The sequence below is a fragment of the Neodiprion pinetum genome, chromosome 4, assembly GCF_021155775.2.
Source record: "Neodiprion pinetum isolate iyNeoPine1 chromosome 4, iyNeoPine1.2, whole genome shotgun sequence".
NCBI classification, from domain to species: Eukaryota; Metazoa; Arthropoda; class Insecta; order Hymenoptera; family Diprionidae; genus Neodiprion; species Neodiprion pinetum.
In genome coordinates this window covers 31177298-31196972 of record NC_060235.2, presented here as the reverse complement: position 1 = coordinate 31196972, position 19675 = coordinate 31177298, and the positions used below count along the sequence as shown (strand labels likewise).

Genomic DNA, 19675 nt, shown 5'->3' with positions numbered 1-19675 from the left:
GACTTTTACTTAAATCTGTGGAGAATTCAGCTCCGTGAAAATCGTACCCTTGATCGTCATCACCATCGTGTCGTGTATCAGCAGCCAAACGAACGCTGCTTGTACTTTGGATAGAACGTTTTTACGAGCCGGGCTATTATTTCTTTATTTAATTCGTTCCGTGCAGCGGTCACGTGACTCTTAAATTACCACGCCACGCCCCGGGAGAAAGGAATATCGCTACCTGTTTGCCGGCTTCTGGTTGCTGCCCAAACCTTCGATATCTGCACCATCAGCGTGCAAAAATTTTGACGACATTTCTATAGCTTGGAGACCTCAGAGGTTCTTCGAGAAGGTTCAATTTTTTTTTTTTTCCTCCAATAACAATAAAATGATTGAGTGGATGAATATTAATCATGCGACGAGAAGTGAAGAATGTAAGCCATTTTTGATATTACCATTTCCTGCAGATTTTAATATGAAATAAATATGCGAACGCACGTAGCTATCGAGATCGCTCTGAAACAACGCCCATTTTCGATTTAAATAAAAGCGAATCTCGGATAATAACCGAGGAAGTGAAATTTTGACGTTAATATTTTACGGCAGCAAATTTATTTTCTAGAACTCGAAAGCGTTGCGTTGCTTTTATATACGGCTTTTCGAATACCAATTAGAACATAATTACACGACGCAGTTATAGGTGAAACGTTATTATTCAATTTATCGCTACTGTAAATCATATCCCGTCGTTATTACCGTCGTCAAGTTTCTCTGATTCGTCAGCAGATTCTTGAGTCTAAAAATACGTCAAAACACACTTGTTACTGATGCGTTCAACCGGTTTAGACAACCGCTGGGAATTGTGCAAAACCGCAAAGTGACAACGTCAATTTTTTCACATACTATGCGGTGCGGTTGAAATCTATCGTTCTCTTTCTTTCTTGGATAGTAGGTATATCTACGTTCGCGATACCCACGGTTACGTTATAGATACACAAACGTGTGGTGGGCATAGTTTGAGATATACATCCGTTTCATGACAAGTTCGTATCATTTTATCTGCTGGTCAGCTTTGGGAGTAAATTTCTCTGTCGACTTAACGGTGCCAGTTAGAAATCTAGATCAGCCTAAAATTTCGTGACAACTCACCTATCTCATTCGAACGTATACGACGTACGTAACACAGCGTGTAGTGAGAACCTCACATCCGTCTATACGTTGCCGCGTTGTCTGTTTCTAAATATACTCCCAACATACCTAATTGCTTTCAGGGATAGTGAGTGATAAAAAGTACCTAATAATATCCAATTTACTTGTCTCAGGCGATACGAAGTTAGGTACCCATTTATGCCTCTCATCAGTTTTTACACTTTCGGATGGTGTAACCTTTAGTGCAACCCGCTTCGAAACACGCAGACTTAATATCGTACCATTCGTCGATTCGTCTATTTTGAACAAGAGCAGTTTTAGCTGACGAGAAATGAACTGCGTCTTGATTAGGTGGCATTCAAAACTAGAACCAATTTCTCGTATCTGGTACGAAGCATCGGTAGCGCTGAAAAATTGTACATCTCTCTCGTTTCCCATGTAGCGAGGTTAAACGAAGACCAGAAAAAGTTGTGATTTGCACCGGCCGGAGCCGGTACACATTAATTTATCAAAATTGCACCGCAATATCGCTTGAGATGAGACGACCGCTCGATTCTTATACGGTTCGTATATCATTTCGTCGTGGATATACCTACGCACGTCGTCCATCGTTACGGGAACACCGCAGCTTTGCCGTCTAGCTCCAGAATAGGTTCGAGAAGTTGGATATGTCCTTGCGCATACGAAGTAAGCGAGTTCGATGCACCGAAGCGGGTGGTAAATCGAGTGAAAGACGATAGGATGAGAAGATCGGTAGCAGCACAGATACTCTAGTCGGTGGGCATACAGTAATAATCCCGTTTGTAATTACGCCAGTTATATACGAGTGGGTTCTCGAAAGAATCCTTTAAGGACCAAACGGAGCAGAAGCTCGGACGTAGAAAGGGGCGAAGCTCGGGCGAAAAAAAGCCATGGCGTAAATTGAAAGAGGGCATGGCTGTCTTGTTGTGTTTAAAAAGGCAATTTGCGGGCCTGAGATACGGCCTATATATTATGAGAACAGCGCTGCGAGATAGCTCGGTTGATAGGGAGGCCTTTCGCCTTTGCCTTCGTGGCTGAGAGAGGATGAGTGGACGAGAGAGGATCTCTCCCTTCCATGCGAAGCGCCCTGGTCGCCACTGCAAATGCATTTCTTGTGTAGCCCACTGCTCGTTTGCAGAGGGACGATTTACTCGTTGAGTCGTATTCAAATATTCCCCGCCCTCTCGTGGATTCCCCTCGCACATTCGGACGTGTTTCGTGCCCATGGACCGTTCTTCGGCTCTCTTATTCTTCTCCCTCGGCAATGAACCACCCGCTGCAAGCCCCACCCCTGATCACCGAGATCTCAACGATTATTATAATTGCAATATCTACGCTCACACAGGCGTCCCGCTGCGCTTTGCAATTCCCTCTCCTCCTCCCCCTCGGCGACATACATACTCGCACGTCCGGCATTGTACAAGCCCCGAGTCAAAGGTCAGCCGTGTCAGAATCCACAGTTTTGGCAGGGATCGAACGCGCGTCGTAAATTAGTGGCGTAAATTTTCAGTTTGTCGTGGTATAACGTTAAAGTTCTTTGATTTACACAAGTTGCGAGAAGGGAAACTCGCGATTGAAGAGTTATGCATTTCGAGGGGCACACAGGACGACCGGTCCTCCAGCCGTTGCCTCAAACCTGCCTTCCACGCGCCGAAGATAAAGTCCGTGGTGACCAGAAGGACCTGCACAGGCCGCAGCTCTTGGTTCCGATAGTCTCCTCAACATCACAATGGCGGCATTCTGCCCGCCACGTGTGCGTTAACCACGAAAGGACGGACATGTTTAGGACGATTATTTATACGGCGTAATAAATAGCCGTAAAACCCATAAGAATTCCGTATGGAGGTCTGCCGCGGCCCCGTCAGGTTCACCCCTAACATCACGGATGCATCGGCATGCCATCGAGAGACTGTACACGACGCGGCACCCCATATAACTTTATGGGCCCAACCCAGCCTCGGAGCGTACATGTGTATCTAGGTATCTTCCTTCATCCTTGACATTCTATGACTCGATCGACCGTATACTTGGGTATGTATGAGCTCACGGGCGTCTTTGGCAACAGCATAAATTTTGTCATACCTCGTCTTTTATAATACGTATATCTTCAGCGATTCCATTCGCAACTGAACGACGATGTAAAAGAAAATTGGCACACGGTACAAAGTCGAGCTGTATTTTGTCCGTACGTTCGGATTATTCACCCTTCCAGATAATTGGAAATTGTATAAGAAGGTGGGCTCTCGGTTGGTCGGTAGGCAGGTAATCGATAGCCGGCAGGAGGGGTGGCCCAACTTATCTCGAGCGTTTCGAATATTGCGTGTCTTTTGTTCTTTTAATCCGAGATAACACCGCCGAGAGGCTTATCTTACGATATTTTTCAACCTTTCGTCGGAGGGCCAGCCGTGCACGTTCACCGCCGATTCACCGTGCAAGTGTAAACTGCTCGGAGGGATCGTTAGGACGTGCTCAAGCAATCAAAAAATAACATCTTTCAGTATGAAACGTTAAAGCGGCCCGAGCTCGTATTCCTCGGCAACATTCTTCCTTGCTTTCCCGCACCGCTGTAAGGACTCGGCTCAACTACATACTTCTCACCCTGATACTATATTTCGATTTCCGCTCAATGATGTTTGCCTTAGTATAGTTTAAAAGTGTAATAACCATAAAAGCAGGGATGGGCGTGTCGGACAGGCCGCGTCTACAGGGGTATATTCTCGGCTCCGAGTGTGTATATACCTACAGCCATGCTTTCGGCTTGCTGCATCCTGACTCACTGCACACTCTCCACTAAATCGTCTTATACACGCATACCTGTCGTGAAAAACTTACCGAGATTTACTGACCGGCGTGTTCGAATACTTTTCTCAGGGATCGACACAAAAGTAGTATAAAACTTGAACGGGTTAACGGTCCAGCTTACAACGAGCAGCTTGAAAAAGATTAGTCCGGGGGTTTGGTTTGGCATCAGATAATACCGCGTGGATAAAAAATCGCATTAATTACGACGGTCTTTAATGAAAATTTTCGCCTCGATATCAATGCCTTATATATTGCGGCGAGTGGTCCGGAAACGTGTTACCTACCACGAGAATAACCGACCGGTAGACGGATAATTCTGAATTCAGCTGAAAAATAAGCAAAAGGCTTCAAAGACGTGAGGAAGCAGGTATACAGTTATACCCGAATGAGAATCTTCTCTACCTTGTTCCCTGTCTGTTATTTTCGCCGCGATTACAGTAAATAATGCGGTTTATGCGCGCGAATGTTCTTCGGCGCGGTTAATTTGTCGATAAGATAAGGTGATTTCAAATCGAGTCTCGTTCATCGTACGCGCCGCATCGATACGCCCAGAGATTCCTATAAACGATGTTCGTTAGGCACTGCTCAGGTTATAAAAGATACAAACTTTGGATTTAATTAACGCGAAAACGATTCGGTGCCCGACACGCTATCTTTTATTGGCTTTGCTTATTCGACTTTGGAAGCCTTGCTAAATATCCCAGTCTTCAGCCAAAACGCTACACTTTTTTACGTTCCGTACTGCCTCGCATTCTGCTTTCTGGCCGTTCGGTCCGAACTTGGAATTGCAGTGTCGTGATTCCCCCCCAAGGTTTGGGACTAACTTTTCGCTTAGCATGGTTCTCGTATAAAAGGGAGCTAATCGGTATTGAATTACGAAGCTAACTGTGAAACATCACGACTCCGAAGGGTTTGAGATAAAACGTTCCTCTCGCGCAAAGATGAGCATTCTACAAAGCCGTTACGGAAATTGCGTCGTCCACCAACCACCGCCAACCTTTATAAGCTCAGAATGAAACTGACTATTCGCTTAACCGTTCAACATAATGGGGCCCGCAGGCACTTTCGTAAGAAACGGGAGGAGATGACTTGACCCGAGGTGACGACATACGTGCGCACCGGCGAATGCAGCACCTTCTCCTCATTTCGATCCTAGCAAACTGAACGCCTCTCCTGGTTCATGATATACTCGTAAATGTCGTGATACGGTTGAACGAATAGACCAGTGTTGATAATCGTCTATGGGAGCTTACAGGTATACACAGTGAATAGACGAGTCGACGACGGCCGAAATTTGAGAGCTTTCAATTTTTTCGTCTATAAGTCTTGTTCTATTGGAAGCTTACGATTAGGCGGCTTTAAGGCTCACGGCTGACGATCGCAGAAGACTAACCGACTACTCGGACTGCTGGTAAAAACAAAAGTTCGTCGAACCCGTTAAGAATTCTGCCACTTGGATGTTTTAGTATTTGACTGTTCCCTTACGCGGTGCCCGAGTTCGACTCCCGTCGAGCGACAGAACGCCATAAGCAACCAATTTAAATGTAAATTGAAAACCACCGCGGCATACAAATTGTTCGACTCGGCATCGAAATATACTGCGAGCGAAGATCAAACACAGCAAACGGAGGGTGGCGAGGCCGGAACAGTCCCTGCTTCTTATCGGTGCCTTGTTCACGGACAATAAATGTGATTGAGCAACAGATACACACGAGAGATCTGCAGAACCTCCAGCTGAGTTTCGCATCATTGGATTGTGACTAATTGCAACACTGATAAAGAGTAACTTGATCGATAATCACAATTTTCGGGAGGTGGATATTCTTACTATCATCTTTGTTCGTACGTTCTTATATCTCAATGACAAGCCGTACGAACCTTGTGCTTTATACCTGCGTAACAAAAATCGTCCGGAGTTCACGATATTTCTGTACACCTAAATTGGTAGTTGATAAAAGTAAAATCATTCGTTGATTCGCAGAATAATGTGGTTGTAAACCATGTGGTTATACCCATGATGCACGTTCCGAGGTAGATACTTCGACACTCGGTTAACCCTTTTTCCCCGCGATAAACCTTTGCAGGTCTTTTCTCTCATTTTTTTTTTCTTCAACCATACAGAAGCACTCGGACGGTTTGCATCGAACGGACCGCAAATACGGTTACTGATTGCCGCGGACGTTAATTGCAGACCATTCTATAATTTAATGGAACGCAATAAATCAGGCATCTAATTGATAATTACTGAAAATCACGCCAAATCATACCACACGGTAGCCACTGTGAGGTTTAAAACGTCCGCAAAAGAGCTTTGGCAATAAACGCCAGCCTACCGAAAGGGTTGATTATTCCTGTAACCATTATGTCTGATAACCAAAATGGCTGTCGTGACGGACGAGGGGATCCGGATAGCCAGGACTTACAGGCCTTGCTAACGGCGTGACCAACAAGACCGACTGTACCCACCGTGCTAATTTAAATTACGACTATAGCAACGCTCGACGGATTATACGCATAAATTTGAATTAACGAAATGGGATTTGACATGGAATATCCGTCGGTACGGCTTCGTAATAGCCATCAACGTAATTAATACCAGAGCAGAGACACGTGTGTATCATGATTAGAGCGCTTACTATGCGTTTGCATGTAATTACGATAATACTGACTTCCTAGTTCAGATTTAAGTTTGTAATTGTAACTGAAAAGGCTTAATATTGCATCTTGATGCCGCTTGAACTGGTCAGCTGTTATTTTTATTCAACTTTATCTTACGCAGCTCTTTTTACCATGACGCTCTAGCCTTTCACAATAACTCACATGGCTAGAAGATTGCAAATTCAAAACCAATCAGCGCGTACGTTATCATTAATCTCCGTTCTACCTTAGATTAACTTACTTAAAGTGCTTTTCTTAAACTCTTCTTTGGTTCGACCTAATTTTAGACAAATAGTCATAACTAGCATCGGACTATACACAATCGTGGCAGGAAATTTGAAAGATATTTTTTTTTCAACATTTTTGATTACTAAAAATGTTTCCAAAGTACGACCCTGGTTTCTAACTGCGTCACACCTGCGTGTGTACCTATTTTTAGACAACTTGACTGTTACTTACAACACATATAAACCCAGTTTCGCACACGTAAAACGTATGTTCTTATATGGACCGAATGCCGAACACACCCACCTTATCTCGAGTCGCTGAATCAGGCATATGCGTACAGCACCTGTTGGCAGCCGGTCTTTCTAAGTTGTATCAATTGAAATTTGCTTAAATTCGCTCGTAGGTACGCGAGCATACATTTACTCTTATAATATTGTATTGATAAATGTAATTTTCAAGAAGCAAGACTAGTGCAGGTATTACATGGTGCATCGTAGGGCGGATAGATTATCGGCTTATTCAAAGGAAAAACCTGTTCGATACCTACTTAACTTCTATCCTCGAGGGCAGATCTGAAAAAAAAAACTAACCAAGCAGGAGACGTTAATGTATCCACTTCGGTTTGAAGAGGTTAAAATAAAGCCAACTTCATTGTAACAATCACTCTTCACTCTCCACCCATTTTTTCAAATGATGAACTTTCATCATGGCGCAGCGATGGATAAAAACTACTCGGATACAAGTTACACGAATTGTCACATTGGTCTGAAGTTTGCCAAGGATTGCGCTAGTATCGCACTTTACCTCGTCGTAAGCACGTTGAACGCAAAATTCCAGTGTAACGTTACGTACAGTCCGTTTCAAACCTCGTTCTAAATCAGTTGTCAGGAGCTTCCGAGCCGCGCAGACACCCGCCGGATTTTTTCTTGACTGAGCTTGGATAACGATCTAAAGTATCCGAGGGGCAATCGAGCAGTAAAGAAAGAGTCTCGAATGTCTCCGAATGGTCGGGTGCGACTACTGCCGGCTTTTCGAGCCTTTGGACCTTTGGGCATCCGAGTCCCCTGGATCTCTAATGGCTTCGTATTCCAGTCTAATAATCGTTTATTATTTAAATGGAATGGACGTGTGGTGTGTGAACAGTACATCAATCACGGCACGTCCATCAGCGTAGATCTGATACGGAGGAGTCATTGGTAGAGTCGTTGCGGTACTCCGAACCGGACTCTGCCTCGAGTATATAACCTGGCATCAACGGACGCTCTGGACTCCCAGTGATTGCAAGTCTGACCGGTTGACTCGTCGGACAACCTTCCGTCGACTCAAGATGGTATGAACTTCACCTTCACACTGACCACTTTGTTTTCGCTTCAGACCACCGATAGAATAATACGGTGTACCCTGGCCGTACTGCCGTAGGTGTATTAGCGGCAATTTTAATTGCTGATATAGCGCAACGTACAAGCGATTCCTTGGCAAAACTTTTACCAACTTTGCATTAAAAACTTATCAAATGCTGTACCGAAGCATATTGCGATAAATCGTGAGGTTTGCATCGAAATATGTTGGTTCCGTTTTGCAAGCAATGCACTCATCACTCTTCCGTCTCACAATGAGCATCGGAGAACTTTTGGTGAAAACAATTTCGTGAAGCAGTAACGTTTGCGTTATTCATAAGCCTTTGCTGGACTGATTCTTCGTTTTTAGTTGAAATTACGGTCAGTCAGTTTGATTAACTGTTGCATAATTCCATCCTCAGGGACGATACGTCTGAAGAAAGTGATTCTCGTTAGAGTACCGCCTGAGTACAGTGGCACAATCTCTGCTCGATTTGTTGGACGTTTAATTGCCGTCATTATAACCGCGGTACGGAGTGTCAGTATGATTTTAGGGTAAATATTGCTTGGCGCATTTGTTGAACAATTTTTGCTGCACTTTTTCGTTCCAATCGTAGACAATTTGTTTGTTCTCTTGATAGAAAATCAGTAAAGAATGCCGCAGGCGTAAAAAGGTCTTTCTTTTTTTCTCTCTAAACTCTCGAAACTCTATCGAGACGAGCTAACCTACACCCTCTCGCCTGGCCTGTAACTCTCTTCACTTCTCTCTATCATCCCGCTGCCGAACCTGCACCCACTACTCGCATATGCTAAAGCTAAAAAAAAAAAAAAAAAAAGACCATGGGGTGAAAGAACTGCTTCCTGCATCTTCGAGAGGCACGGAATTTATGTAAGCGTTCGAACGTGTAAAATTGTTTTATGTCCGAGTCATAAAAAGAATCGGTATTTCACATTGAGGAATATCCTCACGTGGAAGTAATGATTCATAGGCAATTGTAATTCAAATATTCGAAATACGCTAGCACGGTAAATCTTCTGGTTTCAAGTCGAAGGATCCTGTGGGCGGCTGCTCATGCGGCACCATGGCAATCTCACTCACGTTGGTGCTGCATATTCCATACAACTGCACAGTGACGTGCGCATCGCTTCGAATTTCGCCTTTGGGGCAAACTTTTGCAGGTTATTGAGTGATGCTGCCAACGTTAACTTATGCTTCCCTTCAAACACATAAGAATATTTACCGCCTACGTCTTCTACTGCCCTCCTGATTATACCTCTGAAGATATTCCCATACTTCGGCCGTTGTTCCGATAAATACAGAAAAATCTGAAGTCGACCGGTGAATTTAAAATCAACAATCTTCTTCGCTCTGCCTACGCCATAATTTTCCTCCCCTTTAACATAACACAAAAACCAACTTGTTCTGTTTTAGTTCGCAATGGTTATTCTTGCGTCCCAGTGGCCTTGTCAGAGGGACTTGACATTCGGCTAAACACTGCAGTAAGAGCCGTTCGTTATGGTCCAAATGGTGTCGAGGTCTGGGCCGCGCCCTCGAGGAGTCCGCACACAGCGCACACGGTCCACAAGGCTGACGCAGTCCTGGTTACGCTTCCTCTGGGAGTCCTGAAAGCCTCGGCCCAACCTTCGGCGGTCGCGTTTAACCCGCCCCTTCCCGACTGGAAGTCACAGGCGATCCAGCGTCTCGGTTTCGGCAACCTCAACAAGGTTAGGACTCGGAGCATCGTGATCAATGTGAACAACAAGCCTTTGCTGGGCGGAAAAACGGATGCTTAGACAATCCGGGATTTGCTTTCAGGTGGTGCTCTGCTTCGAACGAATCTTCTGGGACCCTACCGCAAACCTCTTCGGTCACGTCGGAAGCACGACGGCGTCTCGAGGAGAGCTCTTCCTCTTTTGGAACCTGTACAAAGCTCCGGTTCTGTTAGCCCTCGTTGCCGGCGAGGCAGCTTGCGTGATGGAGAACGTTAGCGACGACGTTATCGTGGGTCGATGCATCGCCGTCCTCAAGGTAGACTGACCGACGAAGAGGCCGGGAATTTCACGGTAATGATTTTTAATTCTCATTCCTTCGACAGGGTATATTCGGAAACCAAGTTGTGCCTCAGCCACGCGAAAGCGTTGTTACCAGATGGAGGGCCGACCCTTGGGCACGAGGTTCCTACAGCTTTGTTGCTGTCGGTAGCTCCGGAAGTGACTACGACCTTCTCGCGGCACCCGTCACTCCTCCAGCTCCTCCGAATCATCCACCTGGGGCTCCACCTCTTCAGCCACGTTTATTTTTCGCAGGTATAACAGTAGTGACGTCGTTTTATTGTCTTTTTTTTCTTTTGTTTTTCACAAGCCAGGGAACGTGAATCTTACGCGTTTGGTTTTGCTGGTGTAGAATCATTGTTCTCGAATTTCCGCGAGCTGAAAAGTAGTACGTATAAGTTTCATCAGTGAGATGCACTCGAAGATACTGAGATCGTATAAAATTCAAAACGCTGAATTAAACTGTCACGTTATTTCCATCCGATAGATCGCCGAAGTTCGTATTGTATCTCCGGGCCAACGTCAACGATACTTATTATGCCGTTTTAACGGAAAACGAGCCAGTTAGGAATTTTTTTCGACAAATCGTGAAGAACGTTTAAATTCAGAACGCTCGAAAGCATAAATGTTTTTAAAGGTCGGAAAAAGCGAATCGTGAAAAACTTGACAGGTATACGTTATATACCAACTACCGCCGCGCCGTCCTGGATGGAAATTTGAATATTTTACGTATGAGGTAACATTCACGAGCGATTACCCACCTGCATAATTCGCCTTTTGAATTTTATCATTTCGAAGGAAGAAAGATCAACCTTTCATCCGCCTGTCTTCCTTCCTGCCCGTCTCACAATCAGTCGGCCATTCATTTATTCGATCTTCCAGCGAACCGTTTCCCGACTTTCTCGCAAACTTTAAACGAATCGATCTCCCCAGAATTTCTTTGTGATTTCACCTTCTTCATTCCGGCGAAACTGCTGGGATTCAGACTTTGTAATCTAAAAACGAGCAAATGTTTTTCATTGAATCGTCAGATTTCAGTTAGAATCGTTTTAAAAATCGACGCTACTCATCAAACATCAGAAACTCGATAACGTTATCACTATTTTCACGCAACAAGCACCGATTATATTAAATGTGTTCATACAGGCATCGATGCAACACTAGGAGATGTTTGATAATCTTCTTGCAAAAAACATGTTTCCTTATCCCTGCATTTTTGAAGACATTGTACTCTCCGAAATTCATGCTATGGGCCTACAGGCAATCCATAAAACTTGTACAATCTGCCTTCGACAACTATACAGTTTCCGTGGATCCCGAAATATATTCAAGAACGTCGCAGCAGCCTCCCTTGCAACGATGAAACCTTTTAATTAAATTCACACCAGTGGTGAAGCTGTCGTTTTGACAATGAGTTTCCGTGTTTGCCTCATGATTTCCCGGTAATTAATAAATAGTAATTACTTGGAATAATGCAACGTCGAAGACAAAGTCAACGTTCATTTACGTAAGTGCGGTTCTAAATGAAAATGAAATTGCTTTTAACTTGTTATACAACCGCTGCGACGAGGCCAACTTTCAGAAATCGGCACAACCCCAAAAGAGACGCATACTCCACGAATACAACGCACGCTGCTCCTATTTTTTTGCCTTTGGTAAAAAAAAAAATATTCGGGATTCTGATCTGCGTCTCATTTTCTCTCTCTTTTTTCCTCCCGCTTGTTTGAAAAATTTATATCGCTTACAACGAGTTTTCAGGTGTTGCCCACAATTGGAATTCGAAAGAAATACTTGGAAATGAAATTATTTTTAAACCTGGAAGTCCGTTTCGCCTGCATATCGTTTTCCCAAACTTACTTCGGCGTTCTGAATATGCTAATAGCTTCGCCGCAAATTAAGACGGGCGTACTCCCATCCCTCCCCGCAATATCCCTCCGTTTCTCGTTTTATCTTTCTCTTGTTTCGTTCCTCGGTAATTCGTAAATCTTTTTAAGAGGTGACATTAATTATTCTCTTGAAAAATGAATCATCATCATCATATCCACGCGTGAACCTACGATTGATCGGTGGGGTTTTAATTATCCTAACAAACGACGATGGATATCTTCAGTAATTCTACAGCGTGTATTTTAATCAGAATAATCACGAAACTGACTTACGAGCGTAAGATAATCGGCGCGGATCTTTGCCCGCTTTAATCCTACACCGCGGTCTAATCTCGCCCTGGAGCTTCCTCAATTATTTCGCCTTTCTCTCTTTCGTGGCATGCCGTATCTACTAACGAACGTGCCGCCGACCGGTAACGAGAAACCGGCCGAAATCTATCGAAAGTTGGATAATGCAGGTTTAGTGCAGTGGCAACGTAGGAGGAGAGCCGGCTGCGTTAAGTGAGCACCAATTAGGCGGTATATTACGTCATATATTTAAGCCAGGGACACGCGTGACATTAACGTTTGAACGGTCGGTTGTAAATAACGATCAACCCGAAGGAATACACGAGTGTGTCTTGCACGTGACCCGCGTTCCTCGCTCTTCATAACACGCAAAAACGCGTCGGGAAGGTGGGATAATTTGTTTCCAGGGCGTAGCACGATTTCATTTTTATCGTCCCACCGTGAAAACCCCGGGATACTCGACAACGATCGTGAAATCACCCCGTTCGCTTCTCCCTCAATCCCTTCCTCCGGTTTCAGGGGAACACACAATTCGCAACTATCCGGCAACGGTGCACGGTGCATTTCTCAGCGGACTAAGGGAGGGTGGACGAATCGCTGACCAGCTCACCGGATGTCCTTACGCCCCCCTGACGCAGCCGACGCCTGTCGTTTCCACGGCCGGAATCGTTACGACATCATCCGCAGCTCCGGGCGGAACGCCGTAGCGCCAGACACCCAGAAGCGTCTTATCGCCAACGGACTCGCGATCTCCGGTCGTTTTTGCCGGTTGAGATCCGAGGTGGATTCCCGTCTGATGTTCTTATTGCCATTTTTGGAGGAAACGTCGTTAGGATGTGTCTGGTAATAAAAATACACGGAAAAACTTGGACGAATGTCCGTCCTACGCAGACTTTAATCGACTTTACCTGCCTCCGGATAAGAGTCCTGTATTTTTTGCATGCTTGTGAATGTGCCGTTTTTGAGATTGCGGTTGAAGAACGGCGGGCGTATTTTACCCACGAGATTATGCTTATAGCGTTATTACTAGTATTTCTCTTACCACGTGACTGCCTTAGCGTTTAGATGTTATTTGATGCTGTACCAGATTCAATGGTATATCTCTATTATACTCGGTGGTACGGATGTCGATTGACCCCGTGTCTTAATTACCTTCGTTTACGTATTGAAATTTCATTTCACTATAGGAACAACTCACAAAGTTTTACAATAGATAGTTATAGCATTACGTGTTATTCTTATGTAGCGATATTTGCCCGTACCTTTCATGCTGCAAAACATTTGTCTAACGGACAGAACTTTAATTCATATAATTGATCCGATTAGACGAACCCAAAAAACTCGAGCAAAAGCAAATAATAAGTTAAACTCTGTCATGTATTCTTCTTATTTTTCGTTATTAAACGGAAATAGCGCGATCCGATCGCTGACGTTATTTCTGTTTACGATTCGTTACCAAAATCAATGTCAATATTACCTCAATCTCTGTATAAAAGTCCTTTTGTCCGCAGGGATCAGCAAACCCGTGTCAGATGTTATTAAAAATTAATTGCTTCTAATTATTATTATACCTCAACGCATCGTACTTATTCCATTATCCTTTATTATTCGTCGAGAAATGGCGTTAACGTTTCATTGCTGGTCCATTTATAAATACGCGATATTGCAGGACACTTTCGATGCGCGTGCGTTGTGATTTTTGCAATGATTGACATAACACATTGCAATACAGCGAGTAACTAATCGACTGATTATAAATCAATCATGCAAATCGGCCACATTCTGTAAGTGCAATGAATGTGTTAATCATTTATGACTACTGTAATGAATGGAGTAAATAAACAGTGAACACATTCCGCTAATAATTCTTTCTAAAGTTCCTCATTTTTATTTATCTGCACAAATTAAACTTTTAATCGTCAACTTATAATATAAAATGCATCTGTATTTTCCGTAGAGAAATTCAGTAGCAGTTCGTTTCCATAGATTTCAACGTTACTTTTCAGGTTATATATATCGCTGGTGCATGCCATCGAATGAAAAATAACGAATGAAACAATGTTGAACATTTATCATATTTTTTTACCGTGCAAGTGTTCGAGTTTCGAAACCACTGGTTGTAACACACAATGTTACAGGAATGAATTTTTTACATCCGACTCCCGAATTTTTTTAACAAGAAAAACAGCAATGTAAATATGTAATGATTCCTGGGAACACTTTTCTTTGCTGACATTTCGTTCTTTACACACTAAAAATTACATGAAGGAAAAATAATTTTATAGCTTTCCCTCCGTTTTTGTAAGCAAATTCAATTTAAATGGTATAAAACTGTATTCTACGGAACATAAAACGAACATCTATTACATTAATGTACGAATGAAAATTTATTTCCCTCAAGTAAGTATCGCCTTTTGTAGATTTTTGAAGAACGAGTAACTGGCGGTGGTAAAAAATCGTGCGGCGTTTACTTGTACGATTAAATTTGTCACAATTTTCCCAATAGAACAACAAAACAATCGGACGTCCAATCAGATTGAAAAAATTAAGCGCAATCTAATCTAATACGGAGATAGCGGTCAGGGTTTGGTAGTAACTCTTAATTTCAGCTGTTTGCCAGGAAAGGGGCTATTTACAGTTTGTCTTGGTTACGGTAGATACAACCGCAGTCCATCAAACTGTCGTCTTCGTTACTTCTCCTTGAATGAGATGGGTAGTGGTTATCTATTCGTTCCTGTGTTTTCTTCCACTTTCCTTTCTCAGACTCTCCTTCGTTCCTTTATTCTCTCATCTCACCCTGTCACGTGCCCTTGTTTCTTTTCTTTGACTATTAGTTCTTCGCTGTTTTCTACTCACCGGTAGACCTAATTGTACACCTTATTGTTTTCCTTCCTTTGTAAATATGAACGAAACGAAGTAAACAGAAAATATAGGGGCTCAAAGAGCGCTGCGGTCCATGAAGAGAAAATTAACGGTGACACGGTTAGCGGGAGGGATTGTCGTCCTTTCCAAAGTGGTCCACATAGGTATGCTGATCCACTTTTTCTCCGCATGTTATTTCCGCCAGACTCGAAAGTCGTAATTTTTAATTTGTTAAATCTCGCCCAAACAAAACTGGGGTCGTCTCTGCATTCCTTGGTGTAATGGAATTGGCCTAAATCATGCGCTTGCGTGCTATTGCATGAATTTTATTCCAATTAATCAATTTTATGCACGCGCTCATTCTCTACAGACCTCACCGAGGCGTTTATACGCGCAGCGGATATCCTCTTCGATCGCAAAACCTTAATTAAATTCACAAGGTCGCAGGCCTCGCTCCCTACAAACTCATACCTGACAAAAGGCCAAGTGTCCCGCCTTGCATATCTTCCCGGCTTATCGGGGTAGCTTCGAGAATAAAGTTTTCACGTAAAAGTACGCGAATATCCGATATCCGCCGTGTTTCGAAAGAAAAATTAAAAACATCTCTAACTGGGCTTCGTTTCCATTTCGCAAGTATTTGAAAGAGCGATCACTCGGATTTTCACAGCAAAATATCACGTTCATGCGAATCCCCTCGGTTTTTACTCCTGTTTTCGGTTTCAACCACCGAAACTCTTTTAAATGTTTCAACTCTTCAGTGGCCGTCGCGACGAATGCTAGGAGACGTTAACGGGCTCAAACGGAGTCGAACGAATGAAACTGGCCCATAAACGTCCTGGAAATTAATGGCGGAGATGAAATCTGATAGAGGCAGGACCCACGTGACAAGACAAGCGTCGTTTTAATTCCCGTGCATCCAGTCGGCGAAGCGGAGGGCTCTCACAAGAGGGAGTCTCACAATATTAACATCGCGGTGTTGGTCTTAGCGTCGAATCAACTTCTTTATTTCAAATGTTATGTGATTTTTATGTCCCATAGTCAGCGTGTTAAGTATGCAGTTATGGGGCCTTTTATTAACTTGAATGTCTGTCTTTATTTTTGCGGTATATTTTTTCTTTGCTGTTACATTCAGTCACTGGACTACGATTGAATATCGATCAAAATATAGAACTGATCTAAGAAAGGCAAAAAATCTGCTCAGTTTATTTAAAGATTTTTTATCCGCAATATGCATACTTCCAGCTATATTAACAACTGTACCTCTTCCATATCTACTTCAAAAGATTTTAGACAACCTGCAACGCATAGATACGTTTTTCTTGCAATTTCAACTGTACAATGTAAAATACTCATCTCATTATTCGAAATGTAACGCCGCGCGGTAATATCGAATTTTTTGTTTAGTATTACTAAAGACACCGTAGTATTTGAAAGAATGTGCTTCTATTGAGTCAACTGTAGCCGAAGGAAAACGATATTATAAGTAGATGAATTCGCTACCTGATCCAGAATCGTATCAGAAGGCGGAAAAAAGATGAAATGAGTAGGATTGCAATTAGATTGAGACAGGTGAAAGAGGTGGTTCGCTTTGTTACTGCGGTGAATAACAAAAACAACAACAATGTTAAATATGGTTGAACTCGTAAAATTAATTTCACAGCGAAACCCAGCACAGACGCAGAATCTTATGAATATAATCGAAATGTGTGTCGAAAGGATGCACGGAAATCTTGAATGCATCCGATGCGTATACGCAGCATAGGGAGAAGTCTCTCCGGTTATTGCCGCCATTTCTCAGATGCTTATTTTTATTTAACTGGCTAGCGAGTTTCTCGGACGCTTGAATTTTTCATTTTTCCCTTCCCCGCCCTTTTCTAGTCAATTGTCCATTCAGCGATACATTCATTCTTAGACATACGTAACACGAGTAGCATAAAATAAGTATACCTGTGACTTCGTGTGGTTATGTACATACGAATAGAACATGCGCAAAACCATTATAATTTCATGTACCTATTTGTTCTGCGATAGGTAAAATCACGGGCACTTTTCGCTCCACAGCAATTTGAACGGTGCGGAACATGGTAAAGTTACGAAGATACACAGTCTTCAACTTCATGTGTTGCACACTAGGATGATATATAGATAAATACACTACTTCAACTAAGTGTAATGGAATTCAGTTAGCATAATAACTGTCAATTTCTATCTCGTCGATAAAAGTAACTACCATGAATTATTCATTTGTTGCCATAAAGTTAAGTCACGTTTCAAACTCGATGTAATTTACCTCTAATGACTGTTTATGATTTATTTTTACTGTTTTTTCAGAAGTATTACTCGAAAACGCCTTGTTAGCCTTAAAGAAACATCGATCAGTTAGTATCAGGCTCAAACTTAAAAGTTTTAAATAACGAAGAAGATTGCTAAAAAAACAGAAAATAAAATGCCCAGCCAAGTTCACAAAAAAATATGTTCTGCAGTAATAGAAGTTCGATTCGTTGACTTTTAATACAATTAAAACTTTTAAGAACGAAGCGTATTAACGAAGCTGTGAGATTCTAATATCGTATCTCGACACAATTATTTTCCTGCATTCACAGGCATCAACATTCAAAAGTCATGCGATTTAAAATTGACCAGAAATTGTGATTCTATTCATGAGAATATAGTTAATTCGTCGAATTTGTATGCAATCTGCCTAATTTAGATCTCAGTCAGTCAGTTCTCGTTTCAAGCTCGAAACCACGATGCAGAGCTTACGGATCCCAAGGCCCGATACCGACAAGCAGGTCTAAAGCCGAGACAGTTCCGCGATCCGCCGAGAGATGACGGTATCAGTTTAGTTCTGCAATAACTGCACTGTTCATAATTAAGAAGGCGATTTTTTACCATAGAATTTTATTCGCTCGTCGAATCTGTTCGATTTGCTTGTTTCAAAATTTGGAGAATAAAGAAATATCAGGGAATTTGAAGAATAATTTTGAATAGTATCGACTTTTTTTTCAAAGAAAGGTTTATCTACGCCAAAGGATTCTACAATCATTTCATACCGCGCTGTGAAACTAATTACAAATACACATGACTGTTGAATATACTGCAGATGATACATTTCTGCCGTTGCATAGTGTGCATAAATGATTTCAAAGCTCTATGAGAAAGTAAATCTTTGTTCTGCAAATCCTGAAACAGTCAAGGCAATCTGCTAAATGGAACTTTGGTTAAATAAACGTTGTGACGAACAGTGCTAGCTGTGCAAGAACGAATAGAATCGAATGAGGTGTGTTTGCAGTTTGTCGTAGAATTTTGTCCTCTGGAATATCATCTATCAATATAACGCCGAAATGTATGTATATTCCGTGAAAGCAGAGGCATATTTGGGAAGTTTCTTTCGTATTTTCAAATAATAAAAACCCAACGGTATAGAGAGAAAATATGCCGCTGGGTATTGTAAAAAGTTCCCGAGATTGTACGTGTCAAAAAAACGAAGTTTGTATCGCTCGCGTTTCATTGAAATTTCTGCGAATTGAATTCGTAGTCGCAGCTGTACGCACGTCAGTTCAGACGATGTTATTTGAACGAATTGTTACAGCCAGTGAAGAGACTCGCAGCTTTGACGAGCCTAATGACGAAAATTTTTCAGTTGAATAATTCAAGTGCATTGCGAATATTCGAAATTACGTGATCTTTATTCATATTTTGGATAATGGTTTCACAGTCTGGAATACTAAATGCCTCTACAAATAGAAAAACAAATGTACGGCAAAGATATAGGCCATCAATAATGTTATTTTTCGTTCTGGCTTACGAGCAAAAAATTGAACAATTTTAATAAAGTTTAAGATCTGCGAGTTTCCTCGATAACAGAGTAGTAGGAACAGGTTGCCTTGTCTGTAAATTCACTAACTGTCCGTTAATAGGCTGCAATTATAAAATAAAATCAAGGAACGCATTAAAATTATATCGTTCTCACTGTCAGCGAACGCCTATTTCAATTCATATTTCTTGGCCTCACGTGATGCGCACATGCATGCGGAGTTGCGTTATGCGCAGGCGCACTGCACAGTCATTAGAAAGATGTGCCTAAATCAAGTTCTTCTAATTGTCAGTCTAACGTACCTTTTTAAGATTTCTTCGGTACAGACATGTAGAAAGTAGGAAAAGTTATCGCTTCGAAACTTACGTAATAAAGATATCTGATTTTGAATTATACGCAGTCAGCCAGACAACCTTCAATTTGATTTTTCAACCTCAGCTTGAGAATAACACTTCACTTCTCCTTATACATATTTACAAAGCGATATAATCCAAGGTGATACATCAGATATAAGCAAGCATGAGCAACTTGTATGATCTGACAAAACTTATCTTTTCAAATTCACGTTCATACGTTGAGAATACTTGCAGCCG

At 42.4% G+C, this 19675-nt stretch overlaps 1 protein-coding gene across 1 annotated transcript in view; it reads left to right on the top strand.

Annotated features, from left to right (window-relative positions):
• Su(var)3-3 (lysine-specific histone demethylase Su(var)3-3) overlaps positions 1 to 14688 on the top strand; it is a 222566-nt gene extending 207878 nt beyond the window's left edge. The window contains exons 12-15 of the mRNA XM_046624541.2: positions 9610 to 9902; positions 9994 to 10206; positions 10274 to 10484; positions 12923 to 14688. Coding sequence (XP_046480497.1) covers positions 9610 to 9902; positions 9994 to 10206; positions 10274 to 10484; positions 12923 to 13110 — 905 coding nt within the window. The 3' untranslated portion in view covers positions 13111 to 14688. The remainder of the gene's footprint in view (positions 1 to 9609; positions 9903 to 9993; positions 10207 to 10273; positions 10485 to 12922) is intronic.
• The last annotated feature ends 4987 nt before the right edge of the window (positions 14689 to 19675 follow it).